This window comes from Bufo gargarizans, chromosome 9, assembly GCF_014858855.1.
Source record: "Bufo gargarizans isolate SCDJY-AF-19 chromosome 9, ASM1485885v1, whole genome shotgun sequence".
NCBI lineage: Eukaryota > Metazoa > Chordata > Amphibia > Anura > Bufonidae > Bufo > Bufo gargarizans.
Window position 1 is genome coordinate 147,380,263 of NC_058088.1, and position 18,917 is coordinate 147,399,179.

General features: G+C 44.5%; 1 protein-coding gene across 1 annotated transcript; it reads right to left on the reverse strand.

Moving 5' to 3' along the window:
* Positions 1–1,602: 1,602 nt before the first annotated feature.
* RPL36A (ribosomal protein L36a) lies at positions 1,603–7,083 on the reverse strand. Its single transcript, XM_044268683.1, has 5 exons — positions 7,033–7,083; positions 6,658–6,763; positions 6,382–6,449; positions 5,467–5,589; positions 1,603–1,668 (listed from the first exon to the last, which is right to left on the reverse strand). Exons 1-5 carry the CDS (start codon positions 7,033–7,035, stop codon positions 1,648–1,650), a joined length of 321 nt encoding a protein of 106 aa, XP_044124618.1. The 5' UTR covers positions 7,036–7,083; the 3' UTR covers positions 1,603–1,647.
* Positions 7,084–18,917: the final 11,834 nt, after the last annotated feature.

The window sequence follows — 18,917 nt, forward strand, 5'->3', positions numbered from 1 at the left end:
TACCGGAGGCAATAATGGGAGAACAGAGCGGCGCCCAGGTATAACAGTAAGTGCAGGGGGGGGGGGGGGGGGTGTCCCTGGGCGCCACTCTACATGCCTGTATAGTTAGTTTAGAAGTTTTATTCTGGTGAAAGGTCCTCTTTAATGGTGCGGATCACAGCCCCCTGTAAGAGATCGGGTGCTGCATGTCCCCTTCTAGCAGGTCAGATTTTTTTTTGGGGGGGGTTATTTTACCAATTCCCAGAACCTAGCCTGGGAAGAGAACTATACTTCTTTGGCACTGCCAAATAAGCATACATGACAAGACAGTGCTACAAGAACACAGCCTCAATTATGGAGCCTTCAGTGACTTGCCCCTGTGCAGAGTACCACCAAACAGAACATGCATTAGTGAGCATTGTGACGCCAGCCCATTACTTTATGGCAGACAGGGGCACTGGCTAACAAATTAAAGGGATTGTGTCACAATGAATATTCTACACTTTTCAAACCAGCACCTGGATTTAAAAACTTTAATAAAAATTAAGCTTAGCCAGTGAGCGATTCATTAGAAATGTATCTGTATAGCACCACCTGCTGTTTTTACTCATTTATTTTTTTTGACCATCCCAGCTGGCCAAACGTGCTCAGTTTAAATCTTCAGGAAAAAACGCTTCCGTTACTGATAATACAACCGTCTTAAGTATTGCCATGCCAGTCGCAAAAAAATATAAAAATCCAGCTGTGTTGGGTTTCTTGCAACAGGTGCTGTGATCCCATGCATTTCTATGGGATAACCACTACTCAGTAAACCTTGACACGATCAGTGTCACTGTCACGGAAGCTGTACGCTAAATGTTCATCCTCACAAGTGGGGACTTTATAGCAGTGACCCTAGGAACATTTGTTGCTAAAACAAATTGTGTTAGTGTGGGGAGATGCAATCAGCAGCAGAATGGAGATGGCCAGGAAACATGGTCCTTACGGAGACTGCTTAAGTGTAACAGTTTCCATTTTTTATGTAGTGCAGGGATGTTTATAAAAAAATGTTAGTGTTTCATTAGGCAAAGGGATTCCTTTGTTTTAGAAAACAGGGCCTAGAGTCAAAGCACCAACAGCATTCCTAATGAGGCTAGTTTCACACTAGCCGTTGACATCTCCAACAGGCTGTTCTGGCATGGAGCGGCCTGCTGGAGATATCTGGTGTTGCTGGAAGCTGCCTGAAGTCCCGCCGTCCTCAACTATGAGGACCAGCAGAGATCCAGCTGCAAGCCAGCAAAATATGCCAAGAATCAGCGGGACTGAAACAGCTGCCGTGATAAGCTGTAGTGTGAAACTAGCCATAGCCTTCAGCATTTTACTAAGAGCTGAAGATGCCTGCATGTGACACAGGCTTCCAGCCTGCCTCTAGCTATTACCCCAGTCCCTGACTATGTACATGTGCCCATCTCCCTGCCCGATTTGTTACACAGGCATCTTCAGTGCTCAGTAAAATTCTGAAGATGGAAGAGACTCGTTAGCAACACCCAGACTAAGCCGACACATTTGTGTTTTACCCTGTTTACCAGTGACCTGGTGCCTAATGTCAACTCATAACCAAAAGAAATACAGCTTTAAGAAACATCTGATTTGACAATTTTATTTCAATCCACCATATGCCGAAACAGCTTAAAACTGGATAACTTGTCCCTGAAAAAAATAAAAAAAATAAAGAAATTAATACTTAAGCCAAGATGACAATACACTTTAAAAGAATTCATTTAACATGCCTAGCAAGTGCCCACATATACATTAGAAAGAAGTTGGTGGATGGTTGAACAAACATCTAGTGAACGTTTTTCAGACAGACACACATTTTAGTCCATATAGGTCCTTACAATGAACGTAATATTTCTGGGATCAGTACTTTCAAAAGAAGTCTATGAATCTTTGAACAAAATCTCAGATTATTATTAAATCTGAAGATATTAAAAACAGCCAGCTTTTCAGTTAACGGTCTGTCAAAACAATTGTTAATTTTATCCAAGAAACATTCATTTTGGTTTAAATCTGTTTTGATGAGATTAAGACTATTGTACATGGTTTTTTTTTACTCCTCAAGAAGGTATACTAAGCAAGACTAAATCCATAAACCAGGAAAGGTTGGATTACGGTAGCATGGTAGAGTTGTCACGATAAAAAAAATTATTCTCCCCCTTCCTGACCCCCCCCCCCAATCTGGGGCAGCCCTAGCTTACAGGTACAGAACATTACATTTCAGGTGCAGATAGTGCAATGGTTAGTTGCACCGCAATCTGACTTTTCCCCAGCTAACGCCAGCTCTAAAGAAGTGGGTGTGGAGTGGGCAGGGATGGGTTGGCAGGCCTGTCTCAATCATTTTCTATACCAGTTTTAGGTGTAGAAAAGGGTCTAAATGCAAGCCAGCTAGGAAGCTTGCGCTGTATGCTCTGAGGTTATGTAAGGTTTGCTGCAGATCCACCACCAGATATAGGCGTTAAGACTGGTGTCTACATTGTTGGTCTTAGGGCTCTTTCACACTTGCGTTCTTTTCCGGCATAGAGTTCCGTCGTCGGGGCTCTATGCCGGAAAAATCCAGGATTATCCCCATGCATTCTGAATGGAGAGAAATCCGTTCAGGATGCATCAGGATGTCTTCAGTTCCGGACCAAAACATTTTTTGGCCGGAGAAAATACCGCAGCATGCCGCGCTTTTTGCTCCGGCCAAAAATCCTGAACACTTGCCACAAGGCCGGATCCGGAATTAATGCCCATCGAGAGGCATTAATCCGGATCCAGCCTTAAGCTAAACATTGTTTTGGAGCATTACCGGAGCCGACGTTTAGCTTTTTCTAAATGGTTAACGTGGCTGCCAGGACGCTAAAGTCCTGGCAGCCATGGTAAAGTGTAGTGGGGAGAAGTATACTTACCGTCCGTGCGGCTCCCGGCTGCTTAAGAGTTATGTCAGGGCGTCCCACACGCATGGATGACATGATCGCATGGATCACGTCATCCATGCGCATGGGGCCCTCAGGTGTCAATCTGGAGCGCCCCGGGAGCCGCACGGAAAGTATACCGTTCCCTAACTCCTATTATGGCAACCAGGACTTTAATAGCATCCTGGCTGCCAAAGTAACACAGAACACATTTTAAAGACTGATCCGTCTTCAAATGCTTTCAGTTCACTTGCGTTTTTCCGGATCCGGCGTGCAATTCCGGCAAATGGAGTACACGACGGATCTGGACAACGCAAGTTTGAAAGAGGCCTTAATTAGGGATGAGCAAATTGACTCTGGATGAAACATCCAAAGTCAATTCGCATAAGTATTAGAATGTATTGGCTTCGATGAGTTATTACTTCAAGAAGTCTTACGTGACTAATAACTCCATAAATTAATTTTTACTGTACTGTAAAAACATTTCCTGAACTCTGGTTTGGTTCCAAGTGGTACCTCAGAGCCAATACATCCTTACTAAAATGAAGTTCTATGCAAATCAACTTTGGATGTTTTATTCAAAGTCAATACGCTCATCCCTAGTCTTCATAAATGACCCGCAACGCATGTTAGTTACTTTGCACCTTGTTTAAATGCAACACTGAAATTGCAACACCAAGAAGACCAAGCCATAAAACGTATGCAAGTCGATGAAGCAGCAGGTGGTGCCAAGATATGCAACTTAAATTTTCAAACACCTTGTTCCAATTTGTTGCATGCAAGAGGCCTAAAAGCCAGACTGAAAATGAAGTTTTTAGCCACATGAAACCTGAAAGGATCAAGTTTTGTGGGACGACTGTGCAATGCCTTCTGTTAATGTGCAAGTCACTACCACATGTCAAACTGGAGAGGGACAGCATCGATGAACCAAGACCTTGGTTTATCACACTGGTAGATATGTTGGCATTGTTCAACGTTGCATGTTGAAGTTAGTGGGAGAACAAACTGACAGTAAAAAAGGCAAATCTATACCAACATGTGGATCTTTTTTAGTGTTGCAATTTCCATGTTAGAGTGTATCTTGCGCTAGTTTTTTTCTTTGCATTACTAAATGGTAAAACACTGGGTAAAACTGACATGGAAAAGGAATTTTAGTGAACAGCAAACTAAGCTGTAGAAACCAGTGTCAGGCAGCTGCTGCCAAGGCCAATAAGATAATGGGTCCCATCAACATGGTCCTACCACTTTACAAATCACTAGTCAGACCACATGGAGTACTGTGTACAGTTCTGGGCTCCTGTAAACAAGGCAGACATCGCAGAGCTGGAGAGGGTCCAGAGGAGGGCAACTAAAGTAATAACTGGAATGGGGGGGGGGGGGGGGGGGAACTACAGTACCCAGAAAGATAAATCAACATTAGGGTTATTCACTTTAGAAAAAAATAAAATCCGACTAAGCAGCGCTCTAGATGGCGACCAAAATGGTTGCCACTGTGACTTAGAGGCAGAGCAGCGGAGGGTCTAGACTAGTCTTGCCGTCATTTTGAAATTCTAAGAAATTTCATCCAGACACACGCTTCAGACATCTGCTGGGTGAAGATCTGCCTGCCCCTCACACTACCCGGCATGTCTTTAGTTCATGCATTTTGTGCTCCCGCTTCCAGCAATTTCCCACTTCCTGGCAATTGCATGCACAGTCACCGCCCCTTCACGAGTATTCGCTACTGCGCGGTTGTGAGTCTCCTCTGTCCCGCTCGCTGATTGGCTTGTGACTGACCAGTCCAGACAAACCTTTATCTTCAAAATGGAACGCCCTCCCTTTCCTCTTGCCACACTGCATCAAATTGAAGATGTCTGCTTGCTGTCGGTGAATGCAGACACCCATGCTTACGCCCAAAACAGAGTGCACAACCCCTTTAACTGCATGGGCTGTAGCTTAAAAAGCCCCATGCTCCTAAGCATCCCAGCTATATTAAATGCATTTTAAATTTGTCAACGAAATATTCTATTCTATAACGCATTACCACCGCTTGATTGTAACTTCCGGTTTATCAGTATATATCGTCATGATATGTGTTATCTTCAGCCAGATGAAGGATCGGCACCAAAAACGCGTAGTTCTGCGTAGTTTAATCCAATAATTATTTTTAACAAAATCCCTTAGTGCAGCGTGCCTTTTGTTTTTTGCTCTTTGGTCACTTCTACAAGGTTATTAGAGCGTCCTGAGAGGCATGTCCCACAAGCACAGCCGCCTGGGATCCCTCCTGTGTGCCTATGTGGAAAATTCGGCACACCACCATCTGGTAAGGTGCTACTACCCTCATCGTTCACTCCGCACACTGAGGTATTAAACCAGAGAACCCCTCTTTCTCTTATTGCAGTAATGATGCTGTAAGATCAGCATGTCTACAGCCATCTCAAACAAGGCAGACTACACTAAGCGTATGAGATTACATTAACATTGCAGAACACCGAATTTTCCAAGTGAATGAAGCCTTAGTTTGGTTGAGGGATGTCTACCTCAAGTACCTCAGCAAAAAATGAAATAAACCCACCTTTCTCTTCTTGTCTCCACCGAGCTCAAAGTGTTTACATCTCTTTATGGCCAACATCCTCTTGGAACGACAGTTTGAATCGACACACTCCAATCTTAACACAATCTTTTTGGTGGTCTTGGCCTACAGTCAAAGTGAGAATTTAGCATAAACTGTACTCATCCGAGCACAACTGAAGTAAATGCTCCAGTACAGCACAGCGGTTAGCTTTCTGCTACACCACAATAAGTACCGACATGCCCTAGTGTGTTTAAAATGGGGAACACTGAGAAGTAATAGGGACGGCTCCACATAACACAGAAAGGCTCTTCAAAAGTTAAAAGTTTACATTTTACTCAAAAGGTGGACCCGAGGACCTGCAGTCTGTGGCAACAACTTTAGAACGCATTCATTTGTACATTATTATTATTTTTTTTGGGGGGGGGGGGGGGGGGGGGGAAGGGTTCAACTCAGTATTCACTGATTTTTAGAAACTACATTCCAAGGAATTTCTCAAGGGGTGTGGAGGGCATTTTGACCCCAGGTGTGTGGGGTGAAGTCACATCTGAGGCCAGTAAATAGCGGTAGCAGCGCACACTATCGTGTATGGAGGTTTACACTGAAAGGAGCACAGGCCGAGTTCTCTTTAAACTCAAGACTTCTCAGAAGTTTTTACAGCTGTAATTCAGCTCCATTTATCTAAATGGTGTTTTGTCACCAAGCTCCGCTCAGGTGAATGTCAATTCCTCCAACAAGTCTGCCGCATATGACTATAGTGTAAGTGGCACTATGGACAGAACTGTGAACGTGAAGATGGCTCAGGGGGGGGGGGGGGGGGGTTCCTAGGACCAGGTAAGTTATAGGAAACTGCAACACGTTTACATTTCTAATATCACTACATATATTTTAATATCTATATTAAAAAAAATAACTCACCTTTTTCCTGAAAATAGGCTTGCTCTGGCCACCATAACCACTCTGTTTGCGGTCATAACGTCTTTTTCCTAGAAGTTAGGAAAGATAAATCCACAAAATAAGGCAAATGAATAAGTTGGTTACATCAGCTGTTATCAATAGCCCAGAAGCGATGAGTCGGTCTGCTGAGCTATGATGAGCTCCACATCCATTCACTTTCCCTGCATGTGTCCTGTGGACTGGGAACCAGTAGGCAGAGCCACATGTCCCACCACTACGTGCAGCCAGGCATCTTACCTTGGACATACAGGGAGTCTTTACCCTTCTTGTACTGCGTCACTTTGTGGGGCTGATGCTTCCCACATTTCTTGCAGTAGGTTCTCCGGGTCTTGGGGACATTCACCTGCGGAAGAGAAGCGAGGATGAGAGGAGAGCCTCCCGGTCTGCTAGTTGTACCTGCTCAGCCACACACAGCTCTAGCAGGCGCCATTACTGCGCCACAGGACTAAGAGAAGTCCAGCAAACCTTTATGGCGACACTGAGAAATATCACCGCGGCTCTAAGCCACTAGCAGCGGCGGAGCCAAAGACAGGTGTAACCAGCGACCCCCGATACCAGAAGCGGAGGATGCTGAGGGATTGTAAACCGCAGCACGCGCTGAAACCAACTCACCATCTTGGCAGACGGCGTAAAGAGGAAAGACAGGAAGCGGAAGTCCTATCATAAGTGTACAGCCGGGCACCATAGAGGCGCTGCCAGATAGAGAGTACCGCGCCTCCAGCGACCTCTACTGGTCCGGAGGACTGTGGAGCTGAGGGGCGGCGGTAGTACGAGCTGCCCACTGTATGTGTCACTGACGCCCACGGCGCCTCTGCTGAAAACTCAGTGCAGAATCCACACAAATGGACACGGTGCGGTCTTTACATTTGGAAAGGGAGTGATTGGTGACTAAGTGCATCAGCACGCGAGATAAGATACAACAGAAGAGCCGCTGCAGGGATTTTTGTGCATGTGAAGCAAGAACCGCAGCAAACATGACAACAATAACCGCATGAGTTACACTGCTGAGATGGCTGAGGAATTCTCTCTCTCCATTGTGCAACCAGGTATCTCTGGAGGAAAGAGAAACCATCTGACTAGTGCAGTGGCGCAGCATGGGGGGGGGGGGGGGGGGCGCTGCTTGCGCAAAAAATCTATGAACTTACTGACTGAGTTTCGCTTTGCCGCAGAGTGAGGAGCAGTATCCACAGAACGAGCGCGGGTCCTGATGAATCACCAGGGCGCATGGCAGTACGAAGCTCCGTCCACCTTCCAGGCGGGAAAGAAACTGCTGAGCCGGAGCAAGAAGAAGAAGATGGCTGCCGCAGTGTGCCGTTTCAGGACTCAACAGCAGGCAGCCTGAATGAGCGTCGAGCGACCCTGACACTGGGTCAGTCAGACTGTCACAGTCAGTGTGACAGCTCCCTGAATGTTAGGTGTGGGGTGGGCAGGCGGTATATTAAGGGTGGTAGGCCTGGTATATGGACTGGACAGCAGAGATGGCATCCTCTGGGCAGTACTGTCTCTGGTCATCCTTCAGCATCCTGACTGCCACCTGCTTGGCCTGGCTCTCATGGCACTTCCCTGCCTGCTGCTTGGCTATCAGCGAGTGACAGTGTCACAGTGTGACTGAATCACTCCCTGAATGTTAGCTGTAGGATGAGGTATGTGGTGCTGTATTCTACTGTATATAATAGAGCTGAGTGCGGTGGGGCAGCTGTCATGTGTATGGATGTACACTAGCTATCAAGGCTATAAACGAGTCTACAGTAGAAGTCTCATATTTTTTCAGTCAGTGGCTATGCAGCTCTTATAGCTGTGTGGTTAAGTGCCTTGCCTCTGATACAGAAGGTTGTGGGTTCGAGTCCCAGCAGAAACTTTTCTGAAATACAGGCTAAATTAGAATACACAAGCATTGATTTGCATATATGGACATACAGGGCGGGACACTGTCATGCCCCACTCTGACAATGTGCAGAGGCCGGCCAGGATAGCAGCACGAGTTTAGTGTTTGTTTTGGTGCCGTGCTGGATCCGCCTCTCATCAGGTTCACTGGGTGGAGTCATTAGTTTAAATGGCCTCCAGCCAAGTGCTCTGAGCGGATTATACTAATCATTGTGGTCTGGGAAGCTTGGAGGGAAGGTTGGCTGTCTGTTCCTGCTCAGGAAGATAAGTGTTATTTCTAGTTTGGTTGTTTGTGTCATCTATCCCATCCAGGTTCTGTGCGAGCAGGCTGCTCCTATTTCCCCACTTCACCATCTCAGGGAATTCAGGGTTTTGTCAGCCCAGGCTGGAGGACACATCACACCTACCTTTAAGGTCTGCATGTGGGCTGAGCAGTGCAGGGAAAGAGGTCAGGGATTAGCTAGGAGGTGACCCTTCCCCTGTCTCTCGTCCAGAGCCTGGTTGGTGCGTTATCTGTTATACTGAGTGCACGCCCGCCGTGACAGACACAGGCAGGAAGAGGTTGCATTGCATCGTGTAAGTGTTTTTTTTTGTTCTTTTTTTTTAAATATCCGACTGTTACTGACACATGGGGAAGCGGGAGGCACTTGATACTGGCACATGGGGGGAGGGGGGTTGGCACCTTATACTGGCACATGGGGGGGTTGGCACTATGATACTGGCACATAGGGGGGTGGGAAGGAGAGAGGCACTTGATACTGGCACATTGGGGGGGTGGCACTATGATATTGGCACATATTGGGGGTGGGAAGGAGAGAGGCACTTAACCACTTCAGCCCCCCTAGCTTAACCCCTTAAAGACGCGTATCTGTACTAACTTGAAATCAGGGCGTATCTGTACTAACTTGAAATCTGTATTCCGGCACCCCAGGGGTTAATCTGAACGGGATTTTGGCTGAAATCATTCAGCCGGCATCCTGTGACAACGCCAGGGGGGGTCATATGACCACCCCCTATCGGCGATCGCCGCAAACCGCAGGTCAATTCAGGCCTGCGGTTTGCTGCGCTTTTTGCAGTTTCGGATCAGAAACTTTAGTGTCCCTCAAACATAGATTTTGCACCCCCTGCATGATTTTTTTGCCGGCGGGTGGTGCAGGGGGAGAGTTGTGGGCGGTGGGGTGGTGCGAGCAGTGCGGCAGGCGGGATCGCGATCCCCCGCCCGCCTCCCCTTGAAAATTTGTTGGTGGACAGTGGGTATACCAGGGTGCCAGCACATTGCTGACACCCTGGTATAAACGGCTGACATCAGTGATGTGATGCCAGCCGTTTAACCCTTTCCATACTGCTGTATGGAAAAAGTTAACAGTAAGAGGGAGCTCCCTCCCTCTCCCATCGGGGGGCTACAGTGCCTTTGCAGCCCCCCCGATGGAGAGGGAGAGAGCCCCCCTCAGCCCTGTGCTTACCCTTCCCCGTCTGCGAAGTTGTGGCAGACCGGGAAGGTTCCCATGGCAACAGGGCGCTCAGGCGTCCTGCTGTCCATGGTGCTGAACAGATCTATGCTAAAAGCATAGATCTGTTCAGTGTAAGTAAAATACAGTACAGAACCCAGTATATGGTGTACTGTATTGTATTATACAGACATCAGACCCACTGGATCTTCAAGAACCAAGTGGGTCTGGGTCAAAAAAAAAGTGAAAAAAATGTAAAAATCAAAAAACACATTTATCACTGATTAAAAATGAAAAAAATAAAATTCCCTACATATGTTTGGTATCACCGCGTCCGTAACGACCTGATCTATAAAACGGTCATGTTACTTTCCCCGCACGGTGAACGCCATAAAAATAAAAAAATTAAAACTATTAGGAAATTGAAATTTTGCCCACCTTAGTTCCCAAAAAAGGTATTAAAAGTAATCAAAAAAGTCGCATGTACGCCAAAATAGTACCAATCAAACCGTCATCTCATCCCGCAAAAATCATACCCTACCCAAGATAATCGCCCAAAAACTGAAAAAACTATGGCTCTCAGACTATGGAAACACTAAAACATGATTTTTTTTGTTTCAAAAATGAAATCGTGTAAAACTTAAATAAATAAAAAAAGTATACATATTAGGTATCGCTGCGACCGTATCGACCGGCTCTATAAAAATATCACATGACCTAACCCCTCAGATGACCACCGTAAAAAACTAAAAATAAAAACGGTGTAAAAAAAAGCAATTTTTTGTCATCTTATGTCACAATAAAGTGTAATAGCAAGCGATCAAAAAGTCATATGCACCCCAAAATAGTGCCAATCAAACCGTCATCTCATCCTGCAAAAAATGAGACCCTAATTAAGATAATCGCCCAAAAACTGAAAAAAAACTATGGCTCTTAGACTATGGAGACACAAACATTTTTTTTGTTTGAAAAATGAAATCATTGTGTAAAACTTACATAAATAAAAAAAATTGTATACATATTAGGTATCGCCGCGTCCGTGACAACCTGCTCTATAAAATTACCACATGATATAACCTGTCAGATGAATGTTGTAAATAACAAAAAAAGTGCCAAAAAATCTATTTCTTGTTACCTTGCCGCACAAAAAAGTGTAATATAGAGCAACCAAAAATCATATGTACCCTAAACTAGTACCAACAAAACTGCCACCCTATCCCGTAGTTTCTAAAATGGGGTCACTTTTTTGGAGTTTCTACTCTGGGGGTGCATCAGGGGGGGGTTCAAATGGGACATGGTGTCAAAAAAACCAGTCCAGCAAAATCTGCCTTCCAAAAAACCGTATGGCATTCCTTTCCTTCTGCGCCTTGCCTTGTGCCCGTACAGCGGTTTACGACCACATATGGGGTGTTTCTGTAAACTACAGAATCAGGGCCATAAATAATGAGTTTTGTTTGGCTGTTAACCCTTGTTTTGTAATTGGAAAAAAAATATTAAAATGGAAAATCTGCCAAAAAAGTGAAATTTTTAAATTGTATCTCTATTTTCCATTAAATCTTGTGCAACACCTAAAGGGTTAACAAAGTTTGTAAAATCAGTTTTGAATACCTTGAGGGGTGTAGTTTCTTAGATTGGGTCACTTTTATGGAGTTTCTACTCTAGGGGTGCATCAGGGGGGCTTCAAATGGGACATGGTGTCAAAAAACCAGTCCAGCAAAATCTGGCTTCCAAAAACCATATGGCGCACCTTTCACTCTTCGCCCCGCTGTGTGGCCGTACAGTAGTTTACGGCCACATATGGGGTGTTTCTGTAAACGGCAGAGTCAGGGCAATAAAGATACAGTCTTGTTTGGCTGTTAACCCTTGCTTTGTTGGTGGGAAAAAATGGGTTAAAATGGAAAATTAGGCAAAAAAATTAAATTCTCAAATTTCATCCCCATTTGCCAATAACTCTTGTGCAACACCTAAAGGGTTAACGAAGTTTGTAAAATCAGTTTTGAATTCCTTGAGGGGTGTAGTTTATAGAATGGGGTCATTTTTGGGCGGTTTCTATTATGTAAGCCTCACAAAGTGACTTCAGACCTGTAGTGGTCCCTAAAAATTGGGTTTTTGTAAATTTCAGAAAAATTTCAAGATTTGCTTCTAAACTTCTAAGCCTTGTAACATCCCCAAAAAATAAAATATCATTCCCAAAAGGCTACAAACATGAAGTAGACATATGGGGAATGTAAAGTCGTCACAATTTTTTGGGGTATTACTATGTATTACAGAAGTAGAGAAACTGAAACTTTAACTTTGAAATTTGCAAATTTTTCAAACTTTTTGGTAAATATGGTATTTTTTTATGTAAAAAAATAACTTTTTTGACCCAATTTTAGCAGTGCCATGAAGTACAATATGTGACGAAAAAACAAAGCGTTTTAAAGTTATCAGCACTTACTCAGTATCGCCGTACTCAGAAGAAGTAGGGCAATGTGTTTTGGGGTGTCTTTTTACATATACCCATGCTGGGTGAGATAAATATCTCTCTAAAAGACAACTTTTCCCATTTTGTTTTATGCAAAGTTGTCATTTTAGAGAGATTTTACATATACCCATGCTGGGTGAGAGAAATAAGACACCCCAAAACACATTGCCCTACTTCTTCTGAGTACGGAAATACCACATGTGTGACACTTTTTTGCAGCCTAGGTGCGCAAAGGGGCCCAAATTCCAATGAGAATCTTTTAGGAGGGCATTTTTAGGCATTTGGATTCTCACGCTTTAGGGCCCCTAAAATGCCAGGGCAGTGTAAATACACCACATGTGACCCCATTTAGGAAAGAAGACACCCCAAGGTATTCAGTGAGGGGCATGGCGAGTTCATAGAAGTTTTTTGTTTTTTTTTTGGCACAAGTTAGCGGAAATTGTTTTTTTTTTTTCCTCACAAAGCCTCCCTTTCCGCTAACTTGTGACAAAAAGTTAAATCTTTTATGGACTCAATATGCCCCTCAGCGAATACCTTGGGGTGTCTACTTTCCGAAATTGGGTCATTTGTGGGGTGTGTTTACTGTTCTGGCATTTTGGGCGGGGCTAAATTGTGAGCAACCCTGTAAAGCCTAAAGGTACTCGTTGGACTTTCGGCCCCTTTACGCACCTAGGCTGCAAAAAAGTGTCACACATGTGGTATCGCTGTACTCAGAAGAAGTAGGGCAATGTGTTTTGCGGTGTATTTTTACATATACCCATGCTGGGTGAGAGAAATATCTCTGTCAAGTGACAACTTTGTATAAAAAAAATGGTAAAAGTTGTCTTTTAGAGAAATATTTCTCTCACCCAGCATGGGTATATGTAAAAAGACACCCCAAAACACATTGCCCTACTTCTTCTGAGTACGACGATACCACATGTGTGACACTTTTCTGCAGCCAAGATGCTCGCTTCCTCAGCACTTCCTCAGTGCGCCTGCGCCGATGACGTCACCTCTAAACCCGAAAGAGAAGCCGTCATCGGCGTAGGCGCACTGAGGAAGCGAGCGCCCTTCTCTCAGGGTGCCTGCGCCGAATGAAGACACGTAAGGTGCAGGCGCAGGATTTGAATTGCAGACAGGGCCAGCCGGAGGAGGAGAGCGCTCGCTGGCCCTGTCAATCAACAGGAGGAGGGGGCGTTTTTTTTAAAGGAGGATGTGGCGGGACTGGCTCTGGGTGACACTGGGTATGATTAAGGGGGGCAGAGGACTGGGCAAAGATGACAGGTTATGATTAAGGGGTGCAGGAGACTGGCTATAGGTGACACTGGGTATGGTTGTACTTGTTTGCACTTGCACTTAAATTATCTGTAATAAAAAAAAAAAACTGTTTGTTACAAATATTGGCGCCTAAACACCTAAGGTCAGCCCTGGATGAAAATTGGGATGCTGTGAATGCAGCTGAAAGTGAAAATAAAAGCAGATTTTACACGAGATTATTCCTGACTCGATTTATAACAGTGATTACTCCTCTGTTGCTTAGACTTTAGCTGTCATTTTGTGGAATGTCAGCTTTCAAACAAGACCGGTTGCATGTTTCTAGCTGCTACCATTCAGGAGATAGCAGCATCTGCTGTCACCTGTACCATTACTACTCCCATCCCTCTGCTGTCACTTGTGTCACTACTACTCCCTTCCCTCTGCTGTCACCTGTACCACTACAACTTCTATCCCTCTGATGTCACCTGTGTCACTACTACTCACATTCCTCTGCTGTCAACTATGTCAATACTACTCCGAATCTCTAGCTCACCTTTACCACTACTACTCGCATCCCTCTGCTGTCAGCTGTGTCACTACTACTCGCATCCCTCTGCTGTCAGCTGTGTCACTACTACTCCCATCCCCTTGCTGTCACCTGTACCACTACTACTCCCATCCCTCTGCTGTCACCTGTACCACTACTACTCCCATCCCTCTGCCAATATTACTCCTATACCATTACCTGAGTCACTGCTGCTCCCATTCCATGAACTGTGTTACTACTACTCCCATGCTATCATGTTTCACTACTACTTTCACACCCTACTGTCACCTGAGTCACTACTACTCCCATCCCATCATGTTTCACTACTACTTCTACACCCTACTGTCACCTGAGTCACTACTACTCTTATCCCTCTACTGTCATCTGCACCAATACTACTCCCATCCCACCATCTGTCACTACTACTCCCATCCCTCTGCAGCCACTTGTGCCACACTACTCCCACCCCCCTGCAGTCACCTGTACCACTACTACTCCCATCCCTCTGCTGTCACCTGTGTCACTACTACTCCCATCCTGGGAGGGAGAAATGGAAGGAGGGACTAGAACAGTTCAGAAGGAAAGGTGTAGGGTAAAAAATATATATAAATCTCTTAATTGTCTGTATACTAATGCCAGAAGCCTGACTAATAAAACTGGTGAACTGGAATTAGTGATGTGTGAGGAGGACTATGACATAGTGGGAATATCTCAAACATGGCTGAATGATAGCTATGACTGGGCAGTTAATGTACAAGGTTACAGTCTGTTTAGAAAGGATCGTCAAAACCAGAGAGGGGGAGGGGTCTGCCTTTATGCAAAGCCCACAGACCGAGAAGATATAAGTGAGGGACATGAAGATGTGGAGTCACTGTGGGTAGAAATACATGGAGGCAAAAATAATAATAAATTACTAATAGGAGTTTATTATAAACCACTTAATATACCAGAGTCCACAGAAAATCTACTACTAAACTAGATAGACAAGGCGGCAAATCATAATGAGGTGCTTATTATGGGGGACTTCAACTACCCAGATATAGACTGGGAAACTGAAAGCTGTACATCTCATAAAGGAAACAGGTTCTTGGCATTAACAAAAGACAATTACCTTTCCCAACTGGTTCAGGACCCGACTAGAGGGACGTCCATACTGGACTTAGTATTAACCAATAGACCTGACAGAACAACAGACGTGCAGGTTGGGGGACACCTGGGAAATAGTGACCATAAAGTAATAACCTTCCAATTATCCTTCAAACGAGCGTTTCTACAGGGAGGAACAAAAATACCTAACTTCAAAAAAGCAAACTTTAGCCAACTAAGAGAGGCCATAAAATTGGATATTTTTTAAAGCCTCCTAAAATCTAATTGTGAGAGGTACATAACTTATGGGAATAAAAGGTTAAGGAACAAGAAGAAACCAATGTGGATAAATAGAACTGTAAAGGTAGCAATAAATTACAAAAAGAAAGCATTTAAATCACTAAAACAGGAGGGTGGCGAGAAAGCATTGAAAAAATAGAATATGTAAAAAACTAATAAAAGCCGCCAAACTAGAGACCGAGAGATTAATTGCCAAAGAGAGCAAAACTAACCCTAAAATGTTCTTCAATTATATAAATGGTAAAAAGTATAAATCTGTGTCTGCACACTACAGAGCAACAAGGAGAAAGCAAGGCTATAAAAAAAAAATTCTCCACTGTATTCACTGAGGCCCTGTCTGACCCAGAAAGAAGTACAACAGCGTCTTAAAATAGACAAATTGCCAGGGCCAGATGGCATACACCCCCGTATCCTAAGAGAATTAAGAAATGTCATAGCTAGACCTTTATTTCTGATATTTACAGACTCTATACTGACAGGTAGTGTTCCACAGGATTGGCGCATAGCAAATGTGGTGCCAATATTTAAAAAGGGTGCAAAAACAGACCCCGGAAACTATAGGCCGGTAAGTTTAACATCTGTTGTGGGTAAACTGTTTGAAGGTTTTCTAAGAGATGCTATCTTGGAGGATCTCAATGAAAACAAGCAAATAATGCCATATCAGCATGGCTTCGTGAGGGATCGGTCATGTCAAACTAATTTAATCAGTTTCTATGAAGAGTTAAGTTCTAGACTTGACAGCGGAGAATCAATGGATGTCGTCTATCTGGACTTCTCCAAAGCATTTGACACTGTACCGCATAAAAGGTTAGTATATAAAATGAGAATGCTCGGACTGGGAGAAAACGTCTGTATGTGGGTAAGTAACTGGCTCAATGATAGAAAACAGAGGGTGGTTATTAACGGTACACACTCAGATTGGGTCACTGTCACTAGCGGAGTACCTCAGGGGTCAGTATTGGGCCCTATTAAATATAATATATTTATTAATGATCTTGTAGACGGCTTGCACAGTAAAATATCATTTTTTGCAGATGACACTAAACTGTGTAAAGTAATTAACACTGAAGATGGATCTGGATAGATTAGAGGCTTGGGCAGAAAAGTGGCAGATGAGGTTTAACACTGACAAATGTAAGGTTATGCACATGGGAAGGAATAATGCAAATCACCCGTACATACTAAATGGTAAAACACTGGGTAACACTGACATGGAAAAGGACCTAGGAATTTTAATAAACAGCAAACTAAGCAGTAAAAACCATTGTCAGGCGGCTGCTGCCAAGACCAATAAGATAATGGGTTGCATCAAAAGGGGCATAGATGCCCGTGATGAGAACATAGTCCTACCACTTTACAAATCACTAGTCAGACCACACATGGAGTACTGTGTACAGTTCCGGGCTCCTGTGAATAAGGCAGACATAGCAGAGCTAGAGAGGGTTCAGAGGAGGGCAACTAAAGTAATAACTGGAATGGGGCAACTACAGTAGCCTGAAAGATTATCAAAATTAGGGTTATTCACTTTAGAAAAAAGACGACTGAGGGGAGACCTAATTACTATGTATAAATATATCAGGGGTCATTACAGAGATCTTTCCCATCATCTATTTATCCCCAGGACTGTGACGAGGGGACATCCTCTGCGTCTGGAGGAAAGAAGGTTTGTACACAAACATAGAAAAGGATTATTTACGGTAAGAGCAGTGAGACTATGGAACGCTCTGCCTGAGGAGGTGGTGATGGTGAGTACAATAAAAGAATTCAAGAGGGGCCTGGATGTATTTCTGGAGTGTAATAATATTACAGGCTATAGCTTCTAGAGAGGGGTTGTTGATCCAGGGAGTTATTCTGATTGCCTGATTGGAGTCGGGAAGGAATTTTTCCCCCCTTAAGTGGGGAAAATTGGCTTGTACCTCACAGTTTTATTTTGCCCTTCTCTGGATCAACTTGCAGGATAACAGGCCGAACTGGATGGACAAATGTCTTTTTTCGGCCTTATGTACTATGTTACTATCCCTCTGCTTTTACCTGTGCCACAACTACTCCCATCCCTTTGCTGTCACCTGTGTCACTACTACTCCCATCCCTCTACTGTCACCTGTGTCACTACTCCTCCCATCCCTCTGCTGCCAACTGTGTCACTACTACTCCCATTCCTCTGCTGTCAGCTGTGTCACTACTACTCCCATTCCTCTGCTGTCAGCTGTGTCACTACTACTCCCATTCTCTTGCTGTCACCTGTACCACTACTACTCCCACCCCTCTGATGTCACCTGTGTCACTACTACTTGCATCCCTCTGCTGTCCGCTGTGTCACTACTACTCCCATCCCCTTGCTGTCACCTGCACCACTACTACTCCCATCCCTCTGCTGTCACCTGCACCACTACTACTCCCATGCCTCTGCTGTCACCTGTGTCAGTACTACTCCCATTACTCTGCTGTCACCTGTACCACTACTACTCCCATTCCTGTGCTGTCACCTCTACCACTACTACTCCCCTCTCTCTGATGTCACCTGTGTCACTACTACTCCCATCATTCTGCTGTCACCTGTACCACTACTACTCCCATCCTCCTGCTGTCACCTGATAAGTCTGCCTGAAAATATGTGTTTTTAAGGCACGTTTGAATGTGGAGAAGTTAGGAATAAACCTAGTATTCCAGGGCAGAGTATTCCAGAGAGTAGGTGCAGTTTGAGAAAAGTTTTGAAGACTGGATTGAGAGGTACGTATTATGGAGGTTATTAATCTTAGGTTGCTAACAGAACGGAGAGCACGAGTTGGGTGGTAGATGGAGATGAAGGAGGAGATGTATGGAGGTGCAGTACTGTGGAGAGCTTTGTGGGTGTGGGTGAGAAGTTTGAACTGTATTCTGTGGTGGATGGGTAACCAGTCAAGTGACTGGCACCGACTAGTAGCATCAGTGTAGTGGTTGGATGGATAGATGAGCCTGGCTGCAGCATTTATACAAGGAACACATTAGCTTGAGGTGGGAGGTCCAAGCCTTGGAAAGTTACATTAAACAGGGGATCGTTCCCCGCGGGCTTCGTATATCCCTTAGTCCAGCTAATCGGATCAAGAATCCAGAACTGCTAAAGAAGTGGGAGACGGAGGCCACTAGCAGTTCTTTGCGATTCATGCAACTACTGTTAGAAGAAGAAAGGGGGCTACTAACGAGAGTAGAGAGCATCCTAGCTGATCAAATCGAGACCACTAAAAAGTTCCAGCTAGAACCAGATTTCAGTACCAAAGAAAAACAGTTGCAGAATACCATTGAAAGGTACCAGTACCATCTGAAGGAACGGAAGCACAGACAGTTCGCCAGGGACTCTCAGGATTTTAAGGAGAACAAAGCCTATTTGTTCCTTACTAATCCTGAGAGTTCCCAAAGAACGGACGTGTCCTCAACTGATACAGACGTCTCTGATAGCGAGAGGGACAGATATCCCAGGACTAGGGGACGCGGGCGTAACACTTTTAGATCTAGACGCCGGGGCGGTCGCTATAATACATACCAGCCA